This window comes from Molothrus aeneus, chromosome 4 (assembly GCF_037042795.1).
Source record: "Molothrus aeneus isolate 106 chromosome 4, BPBGC_Maene_1.0, whole genome shotgun sequence".
Taxonomy (NCBI): domain Eukaryota; kingdom Metazoa; phylum Chordata; class Aves; order Passeriformes; family Icteridae; genus Molothrus; species Molothrus aeneus.
Genome location: NC_089649.1, coordinates 62,887,278 through 62,912,554, shown reverse-complemented (window position 1 = coordinate 62,912,554; position 25,277 = coordinate 62,887,278). Strand labels below are relative to the sequence as shown.

The window sequence follows — 25,277 nt, the reverse complement described above, 5'->3', positions numbered from 1 at the left end:
ATTCTGTGGAATCAAGGCAACAAGATGAAGTAGCTGTGCAAGAAAGAAGATCGGCCTTATCAGCAGAATTGAGTTCCAGATAAAGTGCAGCTTCCCTTTCCAGAATACAGAGACAGCCTATGATTGCAGCAACCAGAATCAGCAAGAGGTTATAAATTTAGCTAGTTTGAAAACCAAATGAAATGGAAAATAGAATGTCAAGCACTGAAAAGCAAGCTAATGAACAGAGAGCAGCATCCACAATTTTCACAGCTCTGAAGAGATCATACAGGACTGTTGTCATCTTATTGCAAAGCTCCATACCATCTCACTGATTTCTCATGTGCAGCTCCTCACAGCACAGCCAACAAACTCCAACTCTCTCCTCACCCAGCTAACCCACTCTTTTGTAGCACTCTTCTTATTGGACACAGCTGTGGCCTATTAAGGGCAGGGTTGTTCCTAATCTTTGGTGATTGGTACAGCTGCAACTCCTCAGGTGTGACACTACCTTCTGCACTATTCTCTTACATTCTATCCCTCCACACAGGACCTTCTGTTGAGTTTTCAGGTCAAGAGCACGTGGGATAATTAATTTCCCATGCTTAATGGGACACTATGACACCAGCATGAATCTGTCATCAAGTCATTCCTTAAGACACCATTACAGTAAACCTTTCAAATTTACTATGTCAGAAGAGAAAACAAGCAAACAAAATGCTTATTGTGTAAAGAACCTTCTAGAAATAGCAAATACAAAGTGTTTAATCTCAAATGCCACTTTACTTTCTGGACCTTGAGCTAAGAGCAAGACCATAGTGAGTTACCTTGACTAGCTATGTTAACACACTGCTTCAAGGTAATTAAAAGGTCATAGTTATCATGATAGTGACAATCATCCACTATATAGACCATGAGAAGACCAAGGAAAAAGATGCACTTCCCCTTTCCCTGGAGAGTATCTCAATTCTATCTAGATCTATATATACTGACATAGATATGTAATATACATATAATACATACAGACACACATATATATATTCTCTCCCTGTAGGAAATAAGTAAAACTGACAAAGAATTCTAAAAGTCAAAAAGATGACAAAATTCAATTACCTGAATGTATATATAGAAAGAATTCAGAGCATGCTCTGAATGACAGATTTTAGGAAAAGAAAGATTCTCAGGCAAAAAAACAAGGCAATGAGATTACATAGCTATAGAGTTCTGAAAAAAAAATGAAGGTTTTGTGTTTTTTACCTTTCCCCATACTTGGCAATATAAACAAACATAATATGTAGCCAACAGCCCCATCTGGTTTCTGAGACTGTACATGCAACTTCCAAAAACATCCATACTTCCTTTCTTTGTAGTATCCCTCAAATATAAAATAAATCAGCAGTTTCTGTAGAGAGTTCCTGAGAGAATAAACAGGCATCATCTCAAAATGGACTTCTTTTGAAACTAAAGTGAAATAATAAATTTTTCTGAAAAATACTTAGTTCCATGTAACACAGTAGGAAAAGATGCAATAAGTCATTGCGGGCAATAGTGACAATTCTGAAAAGGGCACTTAAATTGTCTTTGAAAATAGGGGAGGAAGGCCTTCACATGACCACTGAAATCCACAAAACTACTACTCACATTACAAGAGCCGTCAGTTCCACAAACCCATTAGTTCTTAGTACAATATCTATGTAAGTTTTCTTGAATTAGAAGATAAAGCTAGTTCCCATAAGTACTGCAGTAGATGAATTTGACAGAAAATGAGGAGTGGTGTCTGGGGAATTGGGTCAAGCCAATTCTCATGCCCATCTAACATGCTTGTGCAGATGCATTTACTTGATGTCAAAAAATGTAATAAAGCTAAGTCAGGCAAAGGAAGCCACAATTCATATTGAGTGGTTTTTCTGCTGTAACACTTTATTAAATATTTTTCATTGCATTTATGCATTAATCATTTTCCAATATCCATCAAGGCAGAAAGATATAGCAAAGAAAATTGTAGTTTAAAAAAAAGAGACTGTTGGGTTTTGGTTTTAGTTCACAGACTGATCCTTAACAAGTACAAGACTGTGTATCTCAAAGGCAATGAAATGTAATTCACTGTCATATAAACTGGTAATTTAGTCAGGGATGAGGAGCTCCACCTTTCAGCACACTGATAATGAGTCATTGAATGCAGCCTGCATCCTCCTACAAAGCCAGTGCAGTGTTTCCTTAGGTACTTCTGCAGTAATTAGGCTGCATTTTCCAAAAATTCTTATGAACTCTTGTAACACTGATCAGGAGCTAAATTTATTCTCCTCACATTCAGCTCTGTTGCGAAGGTTCTTGCCTTTTGGTAGAAGAAGAGAGACATTTCCCTATCCACGAGGAAGTTATGGTAGATCACAGCAAGCCTGGTGTAAATCTTCAGTTGAGCTTTTTTATTGCCCAGGTCCATGGCAGCAGCGAGTGCCAAGTGGTAATAGCCAGCTGCATCAAAGGGGTCCTGAAATAAGATGCTTAAAGATAGTACAGCCAGTGCAAGAGGACTGCAGAGCTCAGCTTTGTGAGCATCTAACAAAAATAATATGGATTTCGAGGTTTTGAGGTTTTCCCACTTTACAAACACACAAAATCAGAAAATGGCAAAATCTGATTAAATATTACTCATTATAAAAATTTGCTACATAAGTTATTAAAATTTCTTACCTTAAGGTCATAGAATATAATATCTCCTAAGATAGAGTACACCTTGACATAATAGAGTGTTTCCTCCTCAAACTCCAGAGGAGAGGAACAGAGGGACAAGGCCTTTAAATAGAAGTGTTCAGCCAGTTCACAGTGACCCAAATGGTGATGGATGGCTGCCAGGCGATGGTAAGCTATTCTTTCATTTAGCTGATTTCCTAATGAGATAACAGAGGAGTCAGGATATAAACAAAGAGACAGACTACTCAAATCTATGCTACTTTTAAAAAATTCTTAATTGAATTTGCTGAACTTTTATTGAAAAAACCCCACATTTGCTTAAGAGATGCATGGTCAAAACCTGCCCTTCAAGAAAAAAACCTATGGAATTTCTGAATTTCCTCCCTTAAAATTCAACAGTGTCTGGGATTTTAAGAAATAACTACATTCATCTCTTCTGTATATACTATAATATGTGTATATATATATATATACACACACACAATGTGCATACTTAGAAAGAAAATTAATTATTATGAAAGAAAGAAAGTTAATGGGAATAAAGACTCCATTGACCATTCCAATATATATTTTACAACAAAAAGATTATTTTCAGACTGATCAATATGACTTATTAATCAGTTGAACAACTACCAAATTTGAAGAACAGTCATTTTGAAACAAGACCTATAATTTTTGATTTTTCCATCTTATGTTGGTTCACAATCAGAGCCTGGGGCAAATCTGAAAGTACTCTCAAAAGCCTCTTAGGACTATTTTCTTCATGAGTATTGTATCTTAGCTCTTAGAAGCACACTCAGTTTGGACCTAAAATTCCAGGTTTGATTCTGTGCTCTACCACAGGTTTTCCATTTGATCCTAAGTTAGAAGAGTAAAAAATAAATTGCTCATTTTTGAATAGAAGAAAAAAATAGTAATTATAGTAGTGTTATGAAATCCTGGCAAGAAATTACTGAATGCAAGGGAAGAAAACTTTAAATTTAGAGTTCTGTTATATTTTAGAGGTATCACTCATACTCAGCTATAATGGAAATTGTTCTTACCTAATTTTACACTGAGGACGAGAGCTACTCTTGCATATTCCAGACTTTCCTCATAAGCCTTCAGATTCATCAGCAATTCCACCAATTTATTGCATAACCTGAGTTCAGTGGTTTTGTTGCCAGTCTGAACAGCAAGTGGAAGAGCCCTGTCCTGAAACACACAACAGCAGCTTAGGAATGGCTGAACCCCAAGATGTGCACTGACAGCTCTCATTTATATTAAATCAAGTAATTTCTGGTTTCATGTTGCTCTTTGCTTAGAACAGCTCTTGCAACCAGAAGTGCATTTGAAACAGGTGATATCTGCTAACAGCATGGTAAGTACTCACTGGAACAGTTTGCTGAGAGGTTCAGCTTTTGGTTCAGCATTTATAGAATACCTGCTATAGTGGGAGGTACATAACTATCAATGCAGCAGAAAAACTGCACAAACCCTGTAGAAAGTCACTGCTTTCTCCTTTTCCCAAGTACCATTGAAAAATATGTCTCCAGCAGCTTCAAACAATTCCATTCCTAAATTTGGATCTCCTGTGCAAAGAGCAGCGTCCTGAGCAACCTGAAAAATAAAAAAGGAATGGGGAAGGAAAGAAAGAAATTAAATCTTGTTTACTCCATGGTTAAAAAAAATCATAAATATTAGCAATTTTTAAAATATATTTTTATTTTCTCTCCTATTATAGTGATGAGAAAGGCTATGTTTGATATGAACATGACCCTTTTTTGTACCCTGTCTTTGAACTAGCCAATGGCAGGTGCAAAAGAAGAAACAAAAACCTGGTTACATTTTCTGGCAATAGTATCCTGCTATCTTTGTCAGACATTCTAAAAACAGCAGTGTATTTGATAGCTGCCACATAGTAAATTTGAATTAGATCAAACATATCATAGAAATAAATTCAAAATGCAAGTTAGATATTGCTAACTGCAGATTTAAAAGCCTGTGAACTGATTTCTGTAAATAAATGCAGGTCCACTACTCTGTTCTCATAGATAAACATATGTCTTGTTAGCAAAAAGGATATAATGACAGACAGCATGCAAAGCAAGAATACCAAGATCCTCAGTTATTGACAGAGAAAATAACAATGAAAAATGTGCCTTTTACATAGGGCAAGGTTAAGGATCCTGCTGTGGCTTTGTCTTTAGTTCTCAAATTGCATTCAGTTAATACAAATCCTTCTTTCTACTTGAGCACAGAGGTGTGCAGCACACATGCCTCTGCTCTCACATGTGAAAAGATGACAGCAGCTCCAGCTGGCCCTGTGTCATACTAGGCATGGCCCCTGCAGGAAAAATTCTGATGCTGTGGAAATGCTTCCTAAAGAAGCTGCTCTGTTTTCCTGGGAATCTGGCCCACAAGCCAGCATGCTGAGGTGATTATTCTCTGTTACCCACCAGCAGGTAGGATGCCTGTGTCATATAATTGCTGTGGTGCTGTAGAGCTGGTAAATGATGTTGAAGGAACCCACAGAATTAACAGGACCTAAGAAATGTCACTGCCCAAAATCCTTCCAGAATCAAGCAACAGATTAAAATGGATTAGCAGAGAAAATGCTGAGACTTTCCCTTCCCCTGCTGAGCATTACATGAGTGGTGGCACTAAATGATCAGAACATCCATTGGCAAAATGTATGGAATTTTTATATCTGATTACTTACTCTTACCATGCCACCTGCACAACACTGATACTATGTGCATGCCTGTTGACAATGTACCTGAATATACAGATCCACAAGCTCATTCTGCCTCAGAACATAATAGATCTTTCCTGCCCGGAGCCAAGCATATGCCTCCTTCTCTTTTTTCTGGAGATCTATAAATATTCCAAGGCTTCTTTTGGTATATTCCAGAGCTGACCTGTAGGCCCTGAAACAGGAAAAAGTGCTAATCACAAAAGGGTTCTTCAGAATTGCAAATAGTTTTCTTCATAGCAAGCAATGTTGCTGTAAGACATTCTGTTTCCCCTATTTAGGGCAAAATTATAATTTCTCAGCTATATTACACTAGTAACTAAAGAACACTTTTTCCTCTTCTGTTCCATCTACATTTCCTGTTAGATTGTTATTTATCATATTGTTATATATTATGTAAATATGTTAAATATATAATGGTATATTATATATATTATGTTATTCATACATTTTCCCTGTTATATAATTTCAAGATGGTTTATATGTGTCCTTGCTCTACCTCAAACTTATGAGAAGTAGAAAAGATTTAACTCTTCTATTATTGATAGATTTTTACTAAAAATGTCAAAGAAATCACATCTATTTGTTTTTAATCATCTATACATCTGACTTAATTGCAATTGAGACTAATCAGCAATTGTTGAAAAAAACCAAGAAACTGGGAGGAGAGTGGTAGGGCAGAGGAGAATGGGACATGTCATGATCAGTTCTAGAAGCACTTAAATGACCAGATTTAAGTGGTAAGATTTAAGCACTTAAATTATCAGATTTATTGATGTTGTGGTGCTTTATACCAGACATAGAAACCCCAGAAATCTTAAATCTTTCTCCATCTTGTGCTAGACTCCCATCACCTTGACCCAATGCATTTTCTTCTGAGCACAAGACACAAACGTATTAAAATGGAGCATGAGCTGCACAGCTGTGGTGTTGGAAGAGCTGAGTTTCGTTGTTACTCAGGGCAGCTAACACAAGGAATACTGGGATAGTGGGGTCTAACACAATATTGAGTTTGTGCTATTATCTGGTGGCATGCTAACATGTTACACAGTCAACATCTGGGAGCCAGAGAGCTCCATCTACTAGAAGCACACAAAGCAGCAGCTTCTCCAGCTAGTGAAGTCTTTCTGCAAATTCCAGGCAGCTTGACATCTTAACCAACTTGTTTATCTTCAGTGTCTCCAAAGTATGGTCACCAACTATATCATTAAAAAGCCCTAACAAAGTAAAATAGTGTGATCTATTAAGCACTTTGGATGCTCAGACTAAAGGCACTTAAAGTTGAAATAGGTATCTGTTCTCTTTCCATGACTGAGAATTTTTTTTGCATTCTTACTGAGGCAAGCTTGAAAATATCTGAATCAAAAGTAACTCCTTGAAATACAGCAAGAAAAAAAAAATCAGAAAGCAGCCTTAAAAAACACTCTAAATATTCTTAGAGAAAGCTAAGTTTCCTCAGCACTTGCTACTATAATTTAACTTGTGCAGTTTGTTATTTCAATAGATCAGAGAAAAAAATTGGTATTTGGAAAATAAGAGCAGTATAGAAATTGCAGAAGAGCAAAACTGTGCAGGTTTCCACTTTGGCTTTGTACTTATGTAAGTTTTGAAAAAAGCCCTTCCTCAAAGAGAAACATTTACATAGAGGCAATTTAATGCCTGACCTGTTTGGAATATGTCCTTTGGTGCCTTAAAAAAAAAGTCTTGCAAAAATCCTTGAAAACAAATCACCTGATATAGCAATCATCAAGAGCTGCATAACATATAATAGGTTTAAAATGTATTTACATAGATTTTAAAAATAAATTGGTTTTTGGAGTAGTACTAATCCCTTCAGAACATCTTGTCTCCCTTGAGAGATTACAGTTACTTAAAAAGAAACAAGAAAATTCTCCATTAGCACTGGACTTTTCAATTCTGATAAAGTGTATTACTAAAGCAGAGAGAGGAAAAAAAAATCAGACATATTCAGCTTTTGCAGAAAAATTAAGATCCTTTGCAGGATGAAAAAGTTAAAATCAGAATGAAAGAAAAGTCATTCAGCATGTCTTACCTTTCTGTTCCTAAAGACAAATAGAGCTGACTAATAGTTTCCAAAATTTGTCCCTCCAGAACTTTGTTGGACATCTTTCTGGCTAAAGATAGTTGATATTCATTGTAGATGACACACTGAGTCTCATTGGGAGCAACTGTACTGTAGAAATGACACAGCAGTTTAATTGCTTGCAGCTGACCTAGGAGAATAGATTGGAAATACAAACATGAATCTCTGTTTTAAAATGAAAGTTAATTAATTTTAAAATTATTCATTTTCACTGTTTCACAAATTACTGCACAGACGATGAAAGATATAGAAATCTAATGATTTCTAGAATCATCCCATTGCCATTTAATTCACCCCCAAAGTTCACAAATGCTAGAGGTTACTTCAACCTTCGTTTCCAAAAGAAAATAGTAATAGAGTCACCTTACCTGCATTAGCTGACTCAATTACGGCAGGAAAAATGACAAAATAATATATGAACCTTCTAAATACAGATGTAACATATATGTATAACATTCCCAAACATAGTACATCTTGTGACTTGTAAGAGACATACTTACTCTCCAGATGACTTGTCTCCATTGCAACTAAAAAAGCCCATTCATAGTAAAACCTTCCTTTCTCTCTGTCAGTTCCACCAACATAATAACGTCCCAGCTGAAGGAGGACTTGGATAAAATCTTGACCACAGTCCATAATTGGAAGCTTGGAGAACAGCTTAACTGCCCTAATAAAATAATGTTCTGCCAGCTTTCTGGCTGCTGCATGCAGGCAGAGGGCCCCAAAATTGGCCAGGGCTATGGCTTGGTTATGGGTCACCTCAGTCTCTTCTGAGAGACGCAGCGCTTTGTAGTAGCTCTCAGCAGCTTCTTTTGTGTTGTTTGTCCTTTTCAAAGCAATGGCAAGCATGTTGTAAGCAATGCCAAGCTGCTGAGGACTGCTCCATGCAGAGCCTACAACAGCATTTAAAATGGCCAAAGCCACATCATACTGCTTGTAAAGAATGTATAGCCAAGCAAGTGAAACCAAATAGTTGATAGTTTCCTCTGGCTTAGCAGAAGCAGAGTCCAGTGCTTTCATTATGTAAGCAATGGCTTTTCCATACTGTTTGTGGTGGCTATACAGCTTTGCTAAGCTGAGATAGATAGTGCTGCACAATCCTTCCTCCTCATTAGTAAAGACAGAAGAAAGTGCTTGTATGAGGTAAGGTGCAATTTGGGATGGGAATATTTGTCTGAGTTTTCTCAGGCCATATAGTTTGGGAGCATTTTTGATGACTAAATCAATCCTTTTCAGGGAATCCATTAAGGTACTGGAGCTCTGGGGAGAGGTAACCTTTATGCAACTTAATACAATGTGTGGCAAACACTTGTCATGGTAGGACTCTGCCAGTTTGAAGTAACAGTTGTTGGATAAACTGTCTTGTAAACCCAGGTCATTGAGCAACAGCTGAAACCTTTCCAAGAACGGCAGTGCCTCTTGGTGTTGTTTGCGTGCACTGTAATGTTTTGCCAGCAGAAAGCATGCCCTTGCCTCTGCATGTTTATTCTGGCTCAAAATTGTCCTCTTCAGAGCATACTTCAGTATATCTGATTCCAGGTCAGCACTACAAATGTAGTTGGGAATTCCCATGAGAAGAGATGCAGCCTTGTCAAAAATATGAGTACACTTTTCTTTGTTCTTCTGTGTCAAGTAGATGACTGTTAGATTTGTATAAAGAGCAATCACAAAGTACAAATCACTAAATTCTCCAGCTACTGCTCTCAGTGCTTCCTCAAAATACACACGAGCTTGGGAAAACTTCAGCTTTTTGACACTGAGCCTGCCCAAGAGAAAGCATAGCCTTGCTAGTGCCCAGGACAGACCTGCTTTCTTTGCTGCTTCCCTTGCTAATCGTAAAAAATTAACCAGTTCTTCTTCTTCTGAAAATCCATAAAACATGCTATTTGTAAATGAATAAGAGAAATTATACAGGCTTTTGAAGCTGCTCTCATACTCTTTCCTATTTAAGAAGAGTAACAATGGCTCAAAGGTGTCAGATGCTTGAGAATCTTCTTGACATATGTGAAAGCAAGGGCCTTGAGGTAGAGGAAATATTTCAGTCTTTGAAGAGCCAGCAGATTCCTTCCCTTCAGCAGCTGGCTCTTCAGCTTGAGTGGCCTCCAAATTCTTGAAGTTCTTCAGCAATTCTTCTATCTTGCCATTCTTGCTAGTGGATCCTGGGCTAGAAGGTGAGTGTGCAATTTCTGAAATTTAAAAATAAATTACAGATCACAACTTCTTGTAGGCATGCACACAAAGGCCTTTGATAGACCAACTAAAACATTTGTCAGTGAAGATGCTGTTACAAAAACATTATGTAGACATACCATAATTTCTTAACAGAATGTCTAGCAGAAAAGCCAAAGGTGCAAAAAGATAGCAAGGAGGCTGGAGAAGTGTGGGAGACTGGAGGAGTGGGAATAAACACAATGTGCCACATGTTAGCAGGTTAGTGATCAGTACACTTGTCTAGCCAGGCCCTGGGGCTGATCCAACACTAATCCAACTCAGCATTAATTCAAACTGCCTTTTGTCTGTGTATACTCAAAAATACAGTCAGTGTATATTCTCTGTTCTTTCCATGTGTATGTGAGCAAGAGACCTGCCCAAGAAATACAATTCAGACTAGCTGGTAAGCAGAAGGAAATCTAGGAAGATCCAAGGTCTGAAGTGGAGACTGGATAAGGGGCCCAGGGGTCAGGGCACAGTTGGACCTTAAGGTATGAGGGAAATGGGAAACCATTCATGTAGAGTAAGGTTGTGTCCTGACAGCATGCTCAGGGGGCAGGTCAGCCAAGGCAGGGAGTAGGACTGTGCTATTTGAGCTGGTCAAGTCTCACTCTGCTTGGGGGTGCCTGCAAAGGTTCTGTTCTCCTGCCCGGTCCTGGCTAGCCATGCCTGTGTCTTGTGTAATAGGATTTCTTCTATCTATCAAATATCAGCCCTGATTCTCTGCTGGCACAGATTATCTTTCACAAAATTACCAATTTGTGGCAACTGACGTGGCCATCGATCCAAGTTCTCCTAGTGACAACATCATTGAATACCTACAAATATAATAAAGGCAGATATGCCATCAATTCTTAGTCTTCCCACTCTTTTCCAGGCAGTTAATAGGGCAGGGATTAGGGATGGAGTACACAGTCATAGTCAGTTCTTAAATTTACAGCTGCAGATCCAACAGGAGCTTGTTGAAGTCACAGATTTAGAGCTCAATTCCCTTAGAATCTCATTTCCAAAACTGCAGCAGAATCACAAATATAAAAATTGTTGTTTAGGAAAATGTTTTACAATATGAGTAATGATAGTGACAGCTTAGCAACAAAATGCCAAAGGGAAATAATTCTGCATTCTCAACAAAATATCTCCTTTGGGAAATCTATTTCTGGGACGAAGTTTTCTAACAAAAAAAAAAAAAAAAAATCTGCTGGAATTCAAACTCAGCAGTTTCCAGGTGCCCCATAAGCAGTATTTTGCCTTGATAAACAATATGGAGGGGCTGAGATGATGAATGTGTGTCACATCAGGGAAAGTCAGTCATAGAATTTACAGCTGGATAGCAAGCCCCAAGAAAGACATTTGCTATCAGTGAAAACCCACAATGTGTTACAGAAAACCTAGTCAGAAGGGGTTAAAGCAAAATCTCAAAGCAAACAATGAGACAAGGAAATTAACATATGAAGAGACATTAGAAGGAGAATAGCTGGCAAAGACACCAAAAATATCAGAAGTCTCATTAATTTTATGTAAAAATTGTATATGTATGAAGTATTACCACATTCATGAGCTTTCTGAAATTCAGGTTCTTCTAATTCATCTGTAAGAAAGAAAAAAAATCATCTTAGCTATAGTATCTTGGTCATTTTTCAGTTTCAAATCTCCTAAAATAAGGCTATATTTAGTTGACAATTCTTTAAGTCAGAAGAATTTGGAATATCCTGGAAATTTAGGAGAAAATAAATATTCTAAATCTGACCCAAAGCTAACAGGGGCTTACCCTCCTGCTGACACAATTCGCTGCTTGTGCATGGCTATCATCAAGTTGTTACCTCTGCTCAGTAAGGTGGGGAGCACATCACAGTCAGAATAAAAGCCAACCTATCCTGCAGGAGGGAGGCATTTCTGCTGCATTAAAATACAAGTGGGCAGCAAAGATATGACCATTCTCCACAACTTGCTCGTAAAATGAGGTAGCAAGGAGCCCTTAATATTTTTAGTGTCACTCCCAGGGTAATGGGGAGAGAGGTGGGAAGGGAAGTTATTTAGGGTGTTTTTGTAGATGTGTCAGACTTTTGTAGCCATTCCAATACCAGGTGGGTGAAAAAAAATCACTCTTATTTAAAAAAAAATTAGGTTAATTCTGTAGACATTTTAACTATAGATCTAGCTTTACATTTAAACATAGCACAGCTGTAGAGCATTTAAGAATTACTATTTTGAGTAACAGATATTTCTCAAGGTATTTAAGTAGTCATGCTGCATTTCAGAAATATTATCACTGTCTTTTTTACACTTGATGCTATAGAAGTGGTACTGTGGGTATGAAGGATATTTACAAAATCAGAGGCTCACAGACCTATTTAAGCTCTATTTAAGCTGGTGGAAAGCTACTTTACTAGCCTTTGAGAATGACCTCTCACTGACTGTTTACTTCTGGAAGTTCTTTTTATAAATGCTTTTCTGACTTTGGTGGATGAAAGCCACAGATGTTTACAGTAGTTGTAACTTAATACTCTAAATATTTAATCAGGGAAGTGCACATAAGTAAATACTTCTCAGTAAATTGATGTTGATGGAAGAATTGAAAATCCATTTAGATCACAAAACAAATTATCAAGTGAGTATTGAAGATTATTGCTCTGGATGAGTTATGAGAATCAATTGAGCTGTTTAAGAGGAAAGTGGTAAAGATGGTACTATGAGCTTGGCAAGATGCAAAAGAAGGTGTTACTTACAAAGATTAGGGAGGAGATGTAGTGAAAAATGTGCAACAGCAACATAGCAGTATGTCCATTAAGCCCATGACATGCTTTAGTACCTTAGAGGTTTGAGCTTTTGTTTCCAGGCTTTTCATTAGGGCACAGGAGGGGAGACGTGCAGGCATTTTGCACATTGCCAGGGCAGGTCTGGCACACCCTAGTTATTGTTCACACACACACACACACCCTGCTGATTTGCAGAATTAAACTAACGTGCCTGACTCCAACCTACACTGCAGCTCCTTTCAACCTGGAGCCTACAGTTCTGTCTCTCAGGATGGCATTAATGGAGATAAAACTTCCTTAGATATTGGGCAAGCAAATGCATCACCAACAGCCTGTGGTGGAATTAAAAACCACTGCCTCTCCTCAGTTCAGCAAGACTATTACTAATGCTTCAGGTTTTAGCTTTTATATTTTTCAGATTCTGTACCGCTTTAGTGTGTGTCTCTGGGCTTCATATCAGGGGATAGTAAGCTCTCTTCAGAGAGTAGTGAGACAAAACCATTCCTTCTCTAGCTGGGGCCAAGGACAACCCATCCAGATCTCAGGCCCAAGACCATAAACAGTGGTGGACTGAAGAGAGAAAAACAAGAAGGATGGGACTTCATGGGCTGGAGCTTTAATTGGACAGTTTACTCCAATATGCTAGTGGACTAAAACTTATAAAAGTGTGAGAACCTGTGACTGGTCACCCATTTTGTGACTATTTTGGGTTCACCTGGGGTGTAACCTTGGCTGGGCTCTTGTGCTGCCCAAGGTGGATCTGCTGAGGCCTCCTAATAGACATGTACTTTATTTTTTAGCTCCATCTAGTCTCTGTTCTAGGTTGGCCTGCTCAAGGCATCATTACATCACCCTGCCTTACAGTAAGTCTGTGAAGGTGAAACCCCAGTTACCCCAATTGCCTATGCACAACACAGAGAAATAACAGCTATATCAGAGATTATGTTACTATGACTATGATTTTGCCACTTTTCTATACCTTTGAAAATTAAATCAAGCATGAAGAGGTGTGTGTTTGCATAAGCTGTCAATAATTATTAGGCTGTGCTACCTTTCCCAAGACAAAAAGCCAGCAGTGTTTGGGTGAATATACTGCTTTATACAATGCAGCCATGTGAAATTATAATTTGTAATTCAGTCATGTAAAAGCTTGGAGATCTGTGCAGAACAGTAAGAGAGTTTTTAAAAGCCTGTTGTTTAAATTCACTCAGGAAAAAAGAAAAAAAACCAAAAGATTTACAAATCCTCTGCTGGGAAAAGCCTTGAAACAGCTGAAGAATAGCAAAGATGATATAAAGAATTTTTACATGCTATATCAAAGATCCAATTGATTACCAAGATATTTCAAAATAGATGTAAATGCTGGAATGTCATTGAAAAAATAATTTTATAACAGGGGTATAGGAACTACACATGTATCTTGTGCAGTAAAAAGGAGTAAAACTCATACTTACCTATTCTGTACACAGAGCAAACATCTGTGATAGAGGTTTGTTTCAACAAATGTACTACTTCTTCCAAATTTTTTTCTTTTGAAAAAAAAGATAGCTCTTCTGCTTCAAGAAAATCCAGATCTTGTGGTCTAGCAAAGAAAGGAGTAACTTTGAAGGTGCCTGAAAGCAGACTTGGCTTAAGGAGCTCACTGCACCAGTCACATGTGAACTTGTTAGGGAAACTAATACAATCTTTACATTATTGGTTGTGCTGTGTTCAAAATTAATTTCAGTCAATGTATAAAAGATGCATATAAACTGATAGTAACCATTCTAACAATTAACAGTTCCTGCCATAGCAGAGTAAGCTTTGTGTCAGTGTCATTGGATAGCATTTTATGAGAGTATTTATTAGAAGCATGAGTCTTGAGGGACTTCATGGTATTGATTTTCTAATATAGGCTTTAAGTTACATATGAAATGAACCTGCAAGCAGCATTTAAGAACTCCTTGTTTCAGCATGCAAACAGTTCAGGCATATTAATAAGAGCTGCCTATTTACATGGTGCCAATGCGTGATGAAATACACCCTTTTTAGAGGTTTCAGTCTGCATTATTAGCAACTGTTTACAAAGGTCCCATTAGAAGCAAGTTAAGGCATATAACTGAGGGTACTACAAAAAAAAAAAAAACCAAACAGAACTTGGGTGCTTTAACATAGATCTTGAGAGACCAGCAAGAGAATGTTCTGCGAGGGTAAAGCTGCTTGGATTTGTGAGCCAAAGAATAAAAACTGAACCAGTATAAGTCCAACCTCTTTTTCCAGGAAGAAACTCAGCTACAGACTGATAGTATTTTGCAATATTTAAGCAGACTTGATATTCCAATTCATTTGCACATTTGACTGATATTTGCTATGACAATTCACATTAAAACAACAAAAAAATCCCAAAAGCAAACTCCCAAAAAAATCCAGAAACACAAAGCCCAAAACACACACACACACCAAAAAAACCCCAAAAAACAACAAAAACCCCAAAACCACACCCTGAATTTAATGTTCAGCATTTTAAAACTGACACTAGGTTATTTTTGTTTATGAGAGATAAATATGTATTACTCACTTATTTTTAGATAAGTCCAGTTTAACATGACCTGTCTTTATAAAACCTATTTGGCCAGTAAACACATGTCTTCCAAGAAACCACTCCATGCATTCAATGAAGTAGCCAAGGATCTCAATTTTGTCTCCTTCCTGGAAACTCAGCTCTTCTGACACAATACTTTCATAATTCATCACAGCTAGACAGGATCCCATTGCTGTGTAATAAGGAGATAAATAATATTTGCAGATAAAGTCATTTAACAATAGAAATACACTTAATAGAACAGCAACTCAGCAGAATATATTTAACAAAAGACATTCCTGGAACCTATGAGTTAAATATCTGCTGTGACAAGATTTAAAGCATCCAAACCTCATTGGTTTGATAAATAGATCTGTAAATAGCATAAAAATCCTCATTTCCCATTAGAAAGCAAAGCCTAAAATATTCTCACAATTCTAACATAATTCATAATGGAGCAAAAAGAAATGTTTTAAGTCCTTACTTTCCCTCTTATAAAGGGCTCTGAACTTGGGCCAGAGTAAAGCACTTGAACCAATTTTGAACCAATTAAAATAATCCCTATGGGATAAATGTGGGTATTTACCAGTCAGTACAGTATTGAAACTGAAATCATGGAAGAAAATAAGTCATATTTGCTCTCTAACCTCAAACCATCTGTATAAGTTTTATTTCTCTGGCAGTATGAGAAAAAGCAGCATACATATCAAAGATCCACAATTACACTGGTGCATTTTCTGAAGCATCCTCAACTCAGTCACTCTGTACTACCTTGTGTAGTATTTGGGAGGAAAAAGGGGAAAGACAAGACTTTAGAGTTTGACTCTTTAGAGCTTAATCTTAGACAAATTTATAGTCTCACTAATTTTACTGCAAACTAATTTTGAAAGCTGTGTCCCCACTCTAATACAATGGACAAAAAGGCCATTGAACTTTTTAGTCCGTTCTAGCAAAAGCATAGAGTAAGTTTGGTGTTCTTCTAATGTTGATGTTTGAATGAAGTTTCTTACCAACTTTTTTGATTGATTTAGATTCATTTTTATATGAAAAATCTATGGGATTAGAATACCCTTTAAGAAACCACCTGAAAGCAGAAAAAGAAATTGAAGTTAGTGTGTATAGAACACTTAATGTTGTGACAGTCATATGTAAAATACATATGAAAACTGATATGTCCCTCCCACAACTAGCTTTCAATTTCAGCACTGCCCATACACTTCAGACACATTTATGGTTTCGTTAATATTATCAGTAAAAGTACTGCTACTATTAGTAGTAAAAGTGCTGCTACTTCAGGAAAACAAACCAATCTGAGAAAGTCTTGCTATTTTTCCCTGCCCCAGGTAGAGGCATCCCTAAGAAGACGTGCAGATGTATACGGAATAAGTAGGTAGAGTCAGGTACCTACTGATGGAAAGGCTCCAATGGCTCCAGGGAAGCATTAGACCACATGGGCATGTCACTATCCACAGATCCACCTGTCACATCTGCAGTTAAAGCCCCAGTCTCAAAAGAAGTTGTTTCATTGTCTGTAACCATCATCTTTCTTATTGTATTATCAGGATATAAAACAAAAAAAGATCCTAAAATAAAAGCAGTTGAGCAGATGTCATTTTATGTAACGTTTGAGTGTCATATAAGCCCTAAAACTGGCTTCAAGAGCATCAGTAATATTCATTTAGAAATTGAAAATCTGATCTTTGTCAAGAATTTTCTTGCTGATTGTCAGATATTCATACATTTCTGTCTAGTGTGTCTTTCCACAGGGAAAAAAAAGTAGAGATTGTGTCTTATTAAGCACAGAGCCCTCTGCTGCAATTCTGCATATCCCTATTGCAGAAACAAATCACCACCTATCCTGACATCCTGTGTCTGGCAGTACCAGCAGGTGATGCTGTTTAGGAGAAGCACTGGTAACTGTTTATAATCCTTCTCCTGCACATCCTCCAGAGCCTACAATAATATTAAGCAAGTTGGAATGTACATCACTCCCTAATCCTTTTGTATCCATTTATGCACCAGCTGCACATGAATTTCTTCAATCCCTTCATGATCTCACTGAACCTAATCTGTGTTTGCTCCTTTCTTTTCTCTTTACAATGTGCATTTGGAGTGAGTAAATTTAAACTTCAACTCCATTAAGTATTTGAATAGGTCTTAATGTCTGATTTGGGGATTTTAAATAAAGATGTTTCCCTGAACCTAGCCTTAGCATGTACAGTCTTTCTTACCTTCCTGTATGAGCAGACTTCTGTACATCAAATTTAATGATTTTTCATTTATACAGACTTCAATGCCTGTATCTTCCTCCTCTTGGGAATATAGCCAGAAAGACTGGTCTAGGAACAAATTCTCCATGCAATGATCTATAAAACCTAGGAAAAAGAAAACCCAATTTGTTTTATTTGCCATTTTAGAGTACTACACAAAAATACGAACTTTCAGAGAGTTAGAGACTACTACATTATTACTTAATGCACAATGTATAAATCACAAAGTTGTGTTCAACAAATTCCTAAAAATGGTGTGCAATTGAATACAAATTATTATACTGAACTATTGTATGGTGAAACAACTTTACCCAGTGAGTGGTAGGTTAGAAACTTCCATATTTCTTCAAAAGTTTTAAATGTCACCACTATTAAATCCTGATCACTGTGAATAGACAGGAGTCTGGCAGAAAGCTCCTAAAAATCAAAACAAGTACTTTAATGACAATTATATCAGATTTAAGCACAATTTCTCACTAGATAACACTTCAGCTAAAATACTATTCATTAAGAAGGATTAAAAAAATAAGAATCATTAAAAAAATAAGAATCCAGAATTCTATCTGTATGAGATATCTGTTCTTTAACATACAGGGAGCCAAATTTTAATCCGACTCCTGCTTAGCAATTGTACTGACAGTTTGTGAGGTTAATTTACAGAGGAAATAAAGACCACATTGAGTAGGACTGAAGGTTTGTCTAGTTCAGAAATGTCTATGTCTAGTTATTTGCATAACCATATATTCAAATGTTTCTATATAGGCAAGTATATAGTAGTTCTTTCCAAGAATATCCTCCACACAGAGTGGTTTACAGCATGGGAACTGCCTTTGCCAGATGTATGGGCATTAATATTAAATAGTGGAAAGGAGTTATTTTGGAGCTTTTTTTAGCTTGAAATTTCTCACTTGATCCGTGTAAATTTTTAGGTTCTACAACTTCCTGATGTAGATTACCCTCAGATTACCCTCTGTACCCACACAAAAATGCAGCTCCTTTGATGCAACTTTGAACCTGCTTCCTGGTATAGTCAGTCTTTATCCAAAAGAGATATTGAATAATTATTTCCAAGTTTACTCATTTTTTGTTAAAACAAATACACTAAAGTATAATTTTTCTTTTTTTAAAGATGCAGTAAGATATTTTTATCCTCCTTTGTACTGGTTCATATTGCTAGAATAGCATTAAATTACACTTTTGACAAAGATAAGCAATGATCATTGTAAGTGGTGATGATGGATTTTAAGTTATTCCAGAAATGCTAAAAGGAACAACTACATAAACCTTCAAATAAATGTAAGAAAGACACATTTTGCTGGATTCTGGACAGAGGGGGGTAATATAGAGTCTGGTTGCACTCCAGTTTGTAGGTTAAAAACAGGGCTCCCCAAAGATGCTGGCCATTACCTTTCAGGGAAATACAGAGAACTGTGTAATTTATGAGACAAGTGTCTGCATCACTATCTCAGAGAATAAATCAAACTTAAAGCTAACACATATGATGCTACTGTACCCTTACTCCCATCATGTTAAAATTGAAATACAGCTGAAAAAAATTGAAGGACTGATCAAGAAATTGATTCTAACTCAAGGCAGCAGGGAAGAAATTGTCCCTCAAACCCTTTCTATAATCTGAGTAAAATGGAGCTGATTCACTGATTTTATGACTGTTACAGCACAATTTTAAAAACCTCTGAATTAATTCTGTTTAACATACATATTTTCATTTCACACAATCTGAACACATTGAAATATAAAAGTCCAACCTAGACTTCATCAGGCATGTCTCATCACTGCTTTGATCTTCTCCATGCACCTTTCTACACCAGATTGCATATTAATGAGAGCCTGAAATCTATTAAGAAATTGCCAACACATGCCAAAGTATGTCAGCCTCAGGGGCTTCATGCACTGCTGAATATCAAAACATTCTAACGAAACTTAACATTATCAATCTTGTTTCCTTCAAAGTCTTTTCCAGTCTGTTTCTAATCTAGTCCATTTGTTTGCTCTTTTCCTTTGCCTCCCAATCCCATCTCCCTTCCTCCCTCTCCCTCTAAACACAATCCAGAGCAGAGAAGCAGAAGTACAGACTGCTTGCACAGCTGCAAAGTCAGCAGCCTGGTGGTAGGGTGGTCACAACACTTGAAAAGAAAACGTTATAGAAACATGTGTCTGTATTAGTCAAAAACCACAACTAATTAAGATTTCAGTAGTTTGGTTTGCTATTGAAGGAGGCTGAAACCCTTGGCACAGACCAAAAAAAAAAAAGACACACCAGAGGTAAAATGGTATCTTTTTTTTTTTTCCAAGAGGAAGGAGGAGACTAACTTTTTTTGAAAGTAAACCTCACTGGTTGTAGAGGACAAGTTTCCCATGCACAAAAAAAAATAAGGAGTAATAAAATTTGGCCAATGATTGCATGCTATTTAAAGTCATGGCCATTTAGCCCTAGGAAGTCCAATGCTTAGGCTATTCTCTTTCAGACTTCCTCTTTGGCTTAGCAGTGAGCTTCCCAGGAAATTAGCATGCAAAATAACTCCAGGTGTCTGGAAGCTAAAGTGATGAGTCAATACAAGGGCAAATTAAAATAAATCAAAGCTCCATTGTTTCCCTTGATGTAAATGAAAGCAGAATTTTTTTAAAAATAAACTCATTCAATTACTTATTAAGGTGGGTTTGTTTATTTATTTTATATCAATTTGATGTTCCAGTCCTTTTCAATAATTCAATATTTCTAAAGCCCTTAAATGTTTCCAGTACATAGGAGACTGGTCACTCAAATTCAAGCACCCAGCATGTAGCTGGAAATGGGACACAAATACCTGGAAGATTATTTCAGTGGCACAGGGGGTATTATCTGAATAAACCAAACAATTTCCAAGCAATTGACTTACACTGAAGACAGTCATCACCTCCTTGCTGTCATTTTCCAGAAGACGGAGGTGCCCTCTGAGCTGTCTTTGGAGCCTGGGATCAGGACATCCACTCTTTCTTTTGACCATTGTTAACTTCAAGGAGATATCTGGAGGAGGATATCCATTTTCAGTACTACAAGCTTTGTGAATCAGCTTTGGAGAACCAAAAAAAGCCTCAAAATCTTAGAGTACACATTAAGATATGTTTTTTCAGCTTCAGAGACAGGCACACAGTACACTGATCTATTGCATGTTTCTTTTACATTTTTGTTTACATTTCTGTGGACATAGGAGCCTAGCATGAAACAATTTTAAGAGACAACTGATATTTATGGATGGAGAAGGAAAAAAAAAGATAAAAGCAAGAAGATTGGTAATTTGTCAATTTAGACAGGTCTGGGCATTGCAAACATGCTCAGATTTCCAAATATTCCATGCATATCAGAAATCAAAGCAAACAGATACTGCCATCACAAAAAAAAAAAACAAACTTGAACAACAAATAGTTCTGCATGTTACAATCCATCATGCTAATCTTAAATTCATAGCTATCTGATATGTCACCCCCTCTGCTTCAGAAGCCTTTTATAAATCAAATATTGTAAAAGCTGTTTCCCAGCTAAGCTGGTTGAACAGTACCAACCAAGTTAAATGGTACAACCAAAAGCTCACTTAGATAATTTTCCCAGCACATCTGAAAGCAGCTAGATACCTATTCCCAAGCTCTTGGCATCTGTTTATGAGAAGCTTTTACTACAGCTCCAGCCAGCTTCTCTCACATAAAGAGGACCTTTGATAAAGCTGCTTTTATTTCACATTAATTTGTTAATTTAGCTCAATAACAGTAAATCACAAATTTTCAGACACCCAGATGGGCACATATAAGCCAATAATACCCAGTCAGGAAGAATTCCAATTGCAAAGTATGTAAATAGGTCACACTTCCAGCAATATGGAACTGTTATGCATACTAAAATATTCCACCTCCTCTGAGTTTCACATTTTAATCAGTAAAATATATGGCTTTCAGATTCTAGTCTAATATGCTGTATCTTGCTCTGTTTTCAGAGGGCTTCCTATGCATGTCTCCAGGAGTTTTACCATGACTTGCATAAATTACTCATTACTTTAAGGTCAAGAAGGGTGTCTCAGAAATATAAACCTGTGTTACTGAATTACAAGGTCTCTCCCTTTAAGCTGTGGTCATATAGTAAATTTTTAGTAGAAAGAACACACAATAGAGTCTCTGAATGTTGTTCAGATCACTGCTAAAGTAGAATTACTGACCTTTTCATTTTACCTGAAAACATAAAAACATAAAACATACTGGCACAAGAGAAGACTGACTTAAAAATGTATACATTCATTTTACTTAATCAAATTGGTTCTGAAGTAGAATATATATATAATAGTAGACACACAACCTAATTTTCTATAAAAGTTAATTAAATAATTATTACATTTAATTAAAATAACAGAAATACAGATAATTCTGTCAAAAAAAACCCCTATAATAATGCCTTATAGAGATGAAATATTGTCTAAAACCCCATTATAATCTCCAATCTGCTTCTGTGAGCCCCGACTCGAGTTACAAAGAACCCAAATCCTGTACAAAGCAAGGCAAGCAGGTACATAAAGCACAAATAATTTGAGTAGAAACAACCATATGCCTGGGGAAGACTGCCTGCCACTGATGTGATTTGTCAGGTCAAGCCAGAGAGCAGAGAACAGCTCAGTGCTGGTTTTGATGGCACAAGAAGGGAAACGTGCCAAGACCCTCAATTCACAGTGCCTGCCATCAGCCCTCCAGAGGTGAAGCCTACAGAACCCTCTTACTGAAGGACTGCACTCAATTGACACTTCCCTGAAAATACAGCATTTAAACAATAAAAATAGATACTTGGAAAGGCCATAAACTTTAAAAGATAAGACATTTGAAAGATTGAAAGACATTTGTAAAATAAGCTATGAACTTTTTATTTGCTTATCTTTTTTTTTTTGTAACCAGTACAATATAGTACATAAATTATTTCTGGTTTTTTATATCAGTTGCTTCCTCTTTTTGTAAGATAGTCTCAACAAATCTTTATATATAAGTTGGTCACTTCACAGCTGCCATGAAATACATTGTAAAACTTATAGGAGTGGTGACTGCAAATGTTGACATAGTTGAGTTGTCTCAAAAATAAAAAGTAAACTGTGAGAAAATCATTATAATATAAGGATAGGATGGGAGAAAAAATGCCTTACCAGTTGGAAAATTCTCTGCCTGACTGGGAAGGGTCCTTGAACTGACATTCATGCATTTTTCACTTGGAGAACACTCTATTATGATAAATGAGAGGAATGGTTATGTGCCTTTTCTAAGTCATATAAAATACCCTGAAAAAAACCCCAGCAAAACACCCCATGCTTTCAAAACATTTGATGCATCAAATAATTTCTAAGACAGATTAACTATTTTCTCCCCTTCCTGCTATATAATTCCCAAACCCTACAAAAAGTCTGCAGAATATTTCTTTCCTTCTGGGCTAGAGGGGGAAATGAAATCTTTATTGCATCATCTTGATATGAAATTTCAAGATGGGGGATTGGTGGTAAGAAAGATTCTCAGGAAACAGAATTCTCATTTGGGAGAGAGCAAGGGTCAGACCTAATTTTCTCTTCCTTTGCACCTATATTAAAAATGGCTCCCACTTATGCTTCAGTGGTATAAATTGCTGTGTCTTGTACCAATTCGTACATGGAGAAAAATAACTCTTCATCTGTTATATGCGTACGTAACACTTGTGAAAGGGTACTGTAAAATCAAGTGATTTGAAGTTTCAGGAAAATATCACAAATAAGGTATGTTTTGTATTAATAGCAATCTGCTTTTTTTCTTTTAACCTGTATTTCTTCCTCTCCTTTGGAGAATGATATATTTTTGTGCTAATAAAACAACAATTTCATTCTCTCAAGGCTTCATATTTCTAAGAAGAAAAGAAAAATATCTCTTTCATTTTTTTCTAAAAAATTTCTGAGGCAATTTTCATGTATCCCAAGATATTATCCTATGAAGCTCTGCTTTTAAAATTAATCCTGTAATATAACAGGGCATGGTAATTTCCAAATCTTTTGCATCTTCCCTCAAGTGCATCTATGAATGTTAAATGAACAAAGTCATGCAAATAAATAAGGATACATAAAAAGAGTTTTCCCACCTCACAAAGAAAGGAAGCACTAAAAACATTGTCTTTAAGGCCTATTATTAGCAGATACTCAAACTAGAAATTGAAATCCCCAAACACTTCAGTTTTGTAGGGTCTTGTTTGGGTACTTGACAGAAACTTTGGGGTTGGGGTTTTATTTATTAAAAGTCCATTTTCTTAATATGGACTATATGATGTTTGTTGTTAACTAGAAATTTGATAATAAGCTCACCACTGTGCAGGCTGACTGTGTTTAGGAAATGTTCTAAATTTAAGTCCCCCAGAGCTTCTGGAACCAGATTTACCTGTAGTTCTGCTTTTTCTGGTTTTAGTCACAATTACAAACAGAAGGTGTCAAAAATGATTATAAAAATAATAACATGTTGTCAAAGTTAATAGTTGACAAGAACAATAAATTAGCATTTTTTTTTGATATGTGAACTATTTTTAGATATTAAAAACTAACTTTCCTTGAAAGGTAGTTATCAAGACATTAACATCCTTTTCTGTGACTTTTAGGAAAAGGCAAAGGCTATCAGCAAGCATTTGAATTACTCATCAGTTTAATTTCAAATAATAGTTTGCTGTTAAATTTGAGTGAAAGGGTAAGAGTTACTATAAATACAGTTTGAATATGCTTAAACTTTTTAAAGGGCTATAATTAGCTTCAAAAACGTAATATTAACTCCTACTTGGTAGAATGTCTTGCATACTTCTGGGAAAGCTAAAGAGCAACTTTCTACTGCCCTGGGATGCTTGTACCTGGTCTTTAATGTCAGAAATGTTGCAGTTGTGAACAGAAAGATATTGTGCAAGTCACAGAACATATACTCTAAAATGAAATAGGCTTTTTGTCCATGATTTTTGGAAGTATTTTCACATTAAGAACACTCTTGAGCCTACTGTAAACTAAGAGCCTGGCCATTGCCACCTTCCTATGTCCCTCCACTCCTCTACTCAAAAGGTCCTTCTGACTGGTATGATTTTACCCCACAAAGTAGATTTTCTTTTGCACAAAGGCAGTACTACACCTCTGATGAAAAAGGAACTAAAAAAAATATTAAAATAGAAACTTGGCTTCCGAATCTTACAGATATAACAAAAACAACTTATATTTCAGTACCCTGGCTCTTGGGTTCTGGTAATTTTCATCTCCTCTTATCTTACTAAAAGATAATCCATTTGCCTGCCCCAAGTGAATCTCAATGTAGATTGTTCAATAGTCCAATTTATGCAGCATTTCTATAGAGGAAACATAGCTGCTTTTTGTATTCCAAAAGAAGCCCATCTGGGTTCTGTGATTCTGTGAAAAATACATGAGAGTTCTCAGCTTGTGCACCATTTAAAAAACACAGTAATTCAAGCACAAGGAGAAGTCAGGAGCAGAGGCACCAGGATGTATTTTTTGAGGTCTTACCCATTTGTTCTTGCAGCGTGTCCATCCCAGCTCCATCCCTGAGGGTGCTGATGGCAGCGTTGCTCTCCACATGTTTGCAGTCACACCTGCACATTTCCTGCTCTGTTTCTTCCCTCTCCAAGTTCCTGTCTTGCTCTCCCTCCAGAGGAGGGACAATGGTGCTAGTGCTAAGCATAGATGTGACACCTGCCAAACTCTCCATAATTTGAAGTTCCTCACAGTGACACAATTAACATTATCAATAACCTGAAAGGGAAAAAATATTAATTGTATTTCTTATAAAAGCATCAGAAAAGATGAACACATTCAAGAGCTATGCCTCTCCTGCAGGAGTTATTTTTAATAGTAGTATGGATTAAAGAATTTTGCAATAGGGTTTTTTTCAGAGGAACTGTTGCATAACACCCAAATTTATCCCAGAAAAAGCTCCTGCAATGAGG

At 36.7% G+C, this 25,277-nt stretch overlaps 1 protein-coding gene across 1 annotated transcript; it reads right to left on the bottom strand.

Moving 5' to 3' along the window:
- Positions 1 to 1,873: 1,873 nt before the first annotated feature.
- SH3TC1 (SH3 domain and tetratricopeptide repeats 1) lies at positions 1,874 to 25,039 on the bottom strand. Its single transcript, XM_066549209.1, has 17 exons — positions 24,838 to 25,039; positions 22,480 to 22,554; positions 20,206 to 20,333; positions 17,620 to 17,725; positions 17,270 to 17,413; positions 16,447 to 16,621; positions 16,049 to 16,122; positions 15,036 to 15,231; positions 13,933 to 14,060; positions 11,269 to 11,310; positions 8,012 to 9,697; positions 7,461 to 7,641; positions 5,432 to 5,582; positions 4,150 to 4,272; positions 3,717 to 3,867; positions 2,674 to 2,870; positions 1,874 to 2,470 (listed from the first exon to the last, which is right to left on the bottom strand). The coding sequence occupies exons 1-17, from the start codon at positions 25,037 to 25,039 to the stop codon at positions 2,240 to 2,242; spliced, it is 3,990 nt and encodes a 1,329-aa protein (XP_066405306.1). The 3' UTR covers positions 1,874 to 2,239.
- Positions 25,040 to 25,277: the final 238 nt, after the last annotated feature.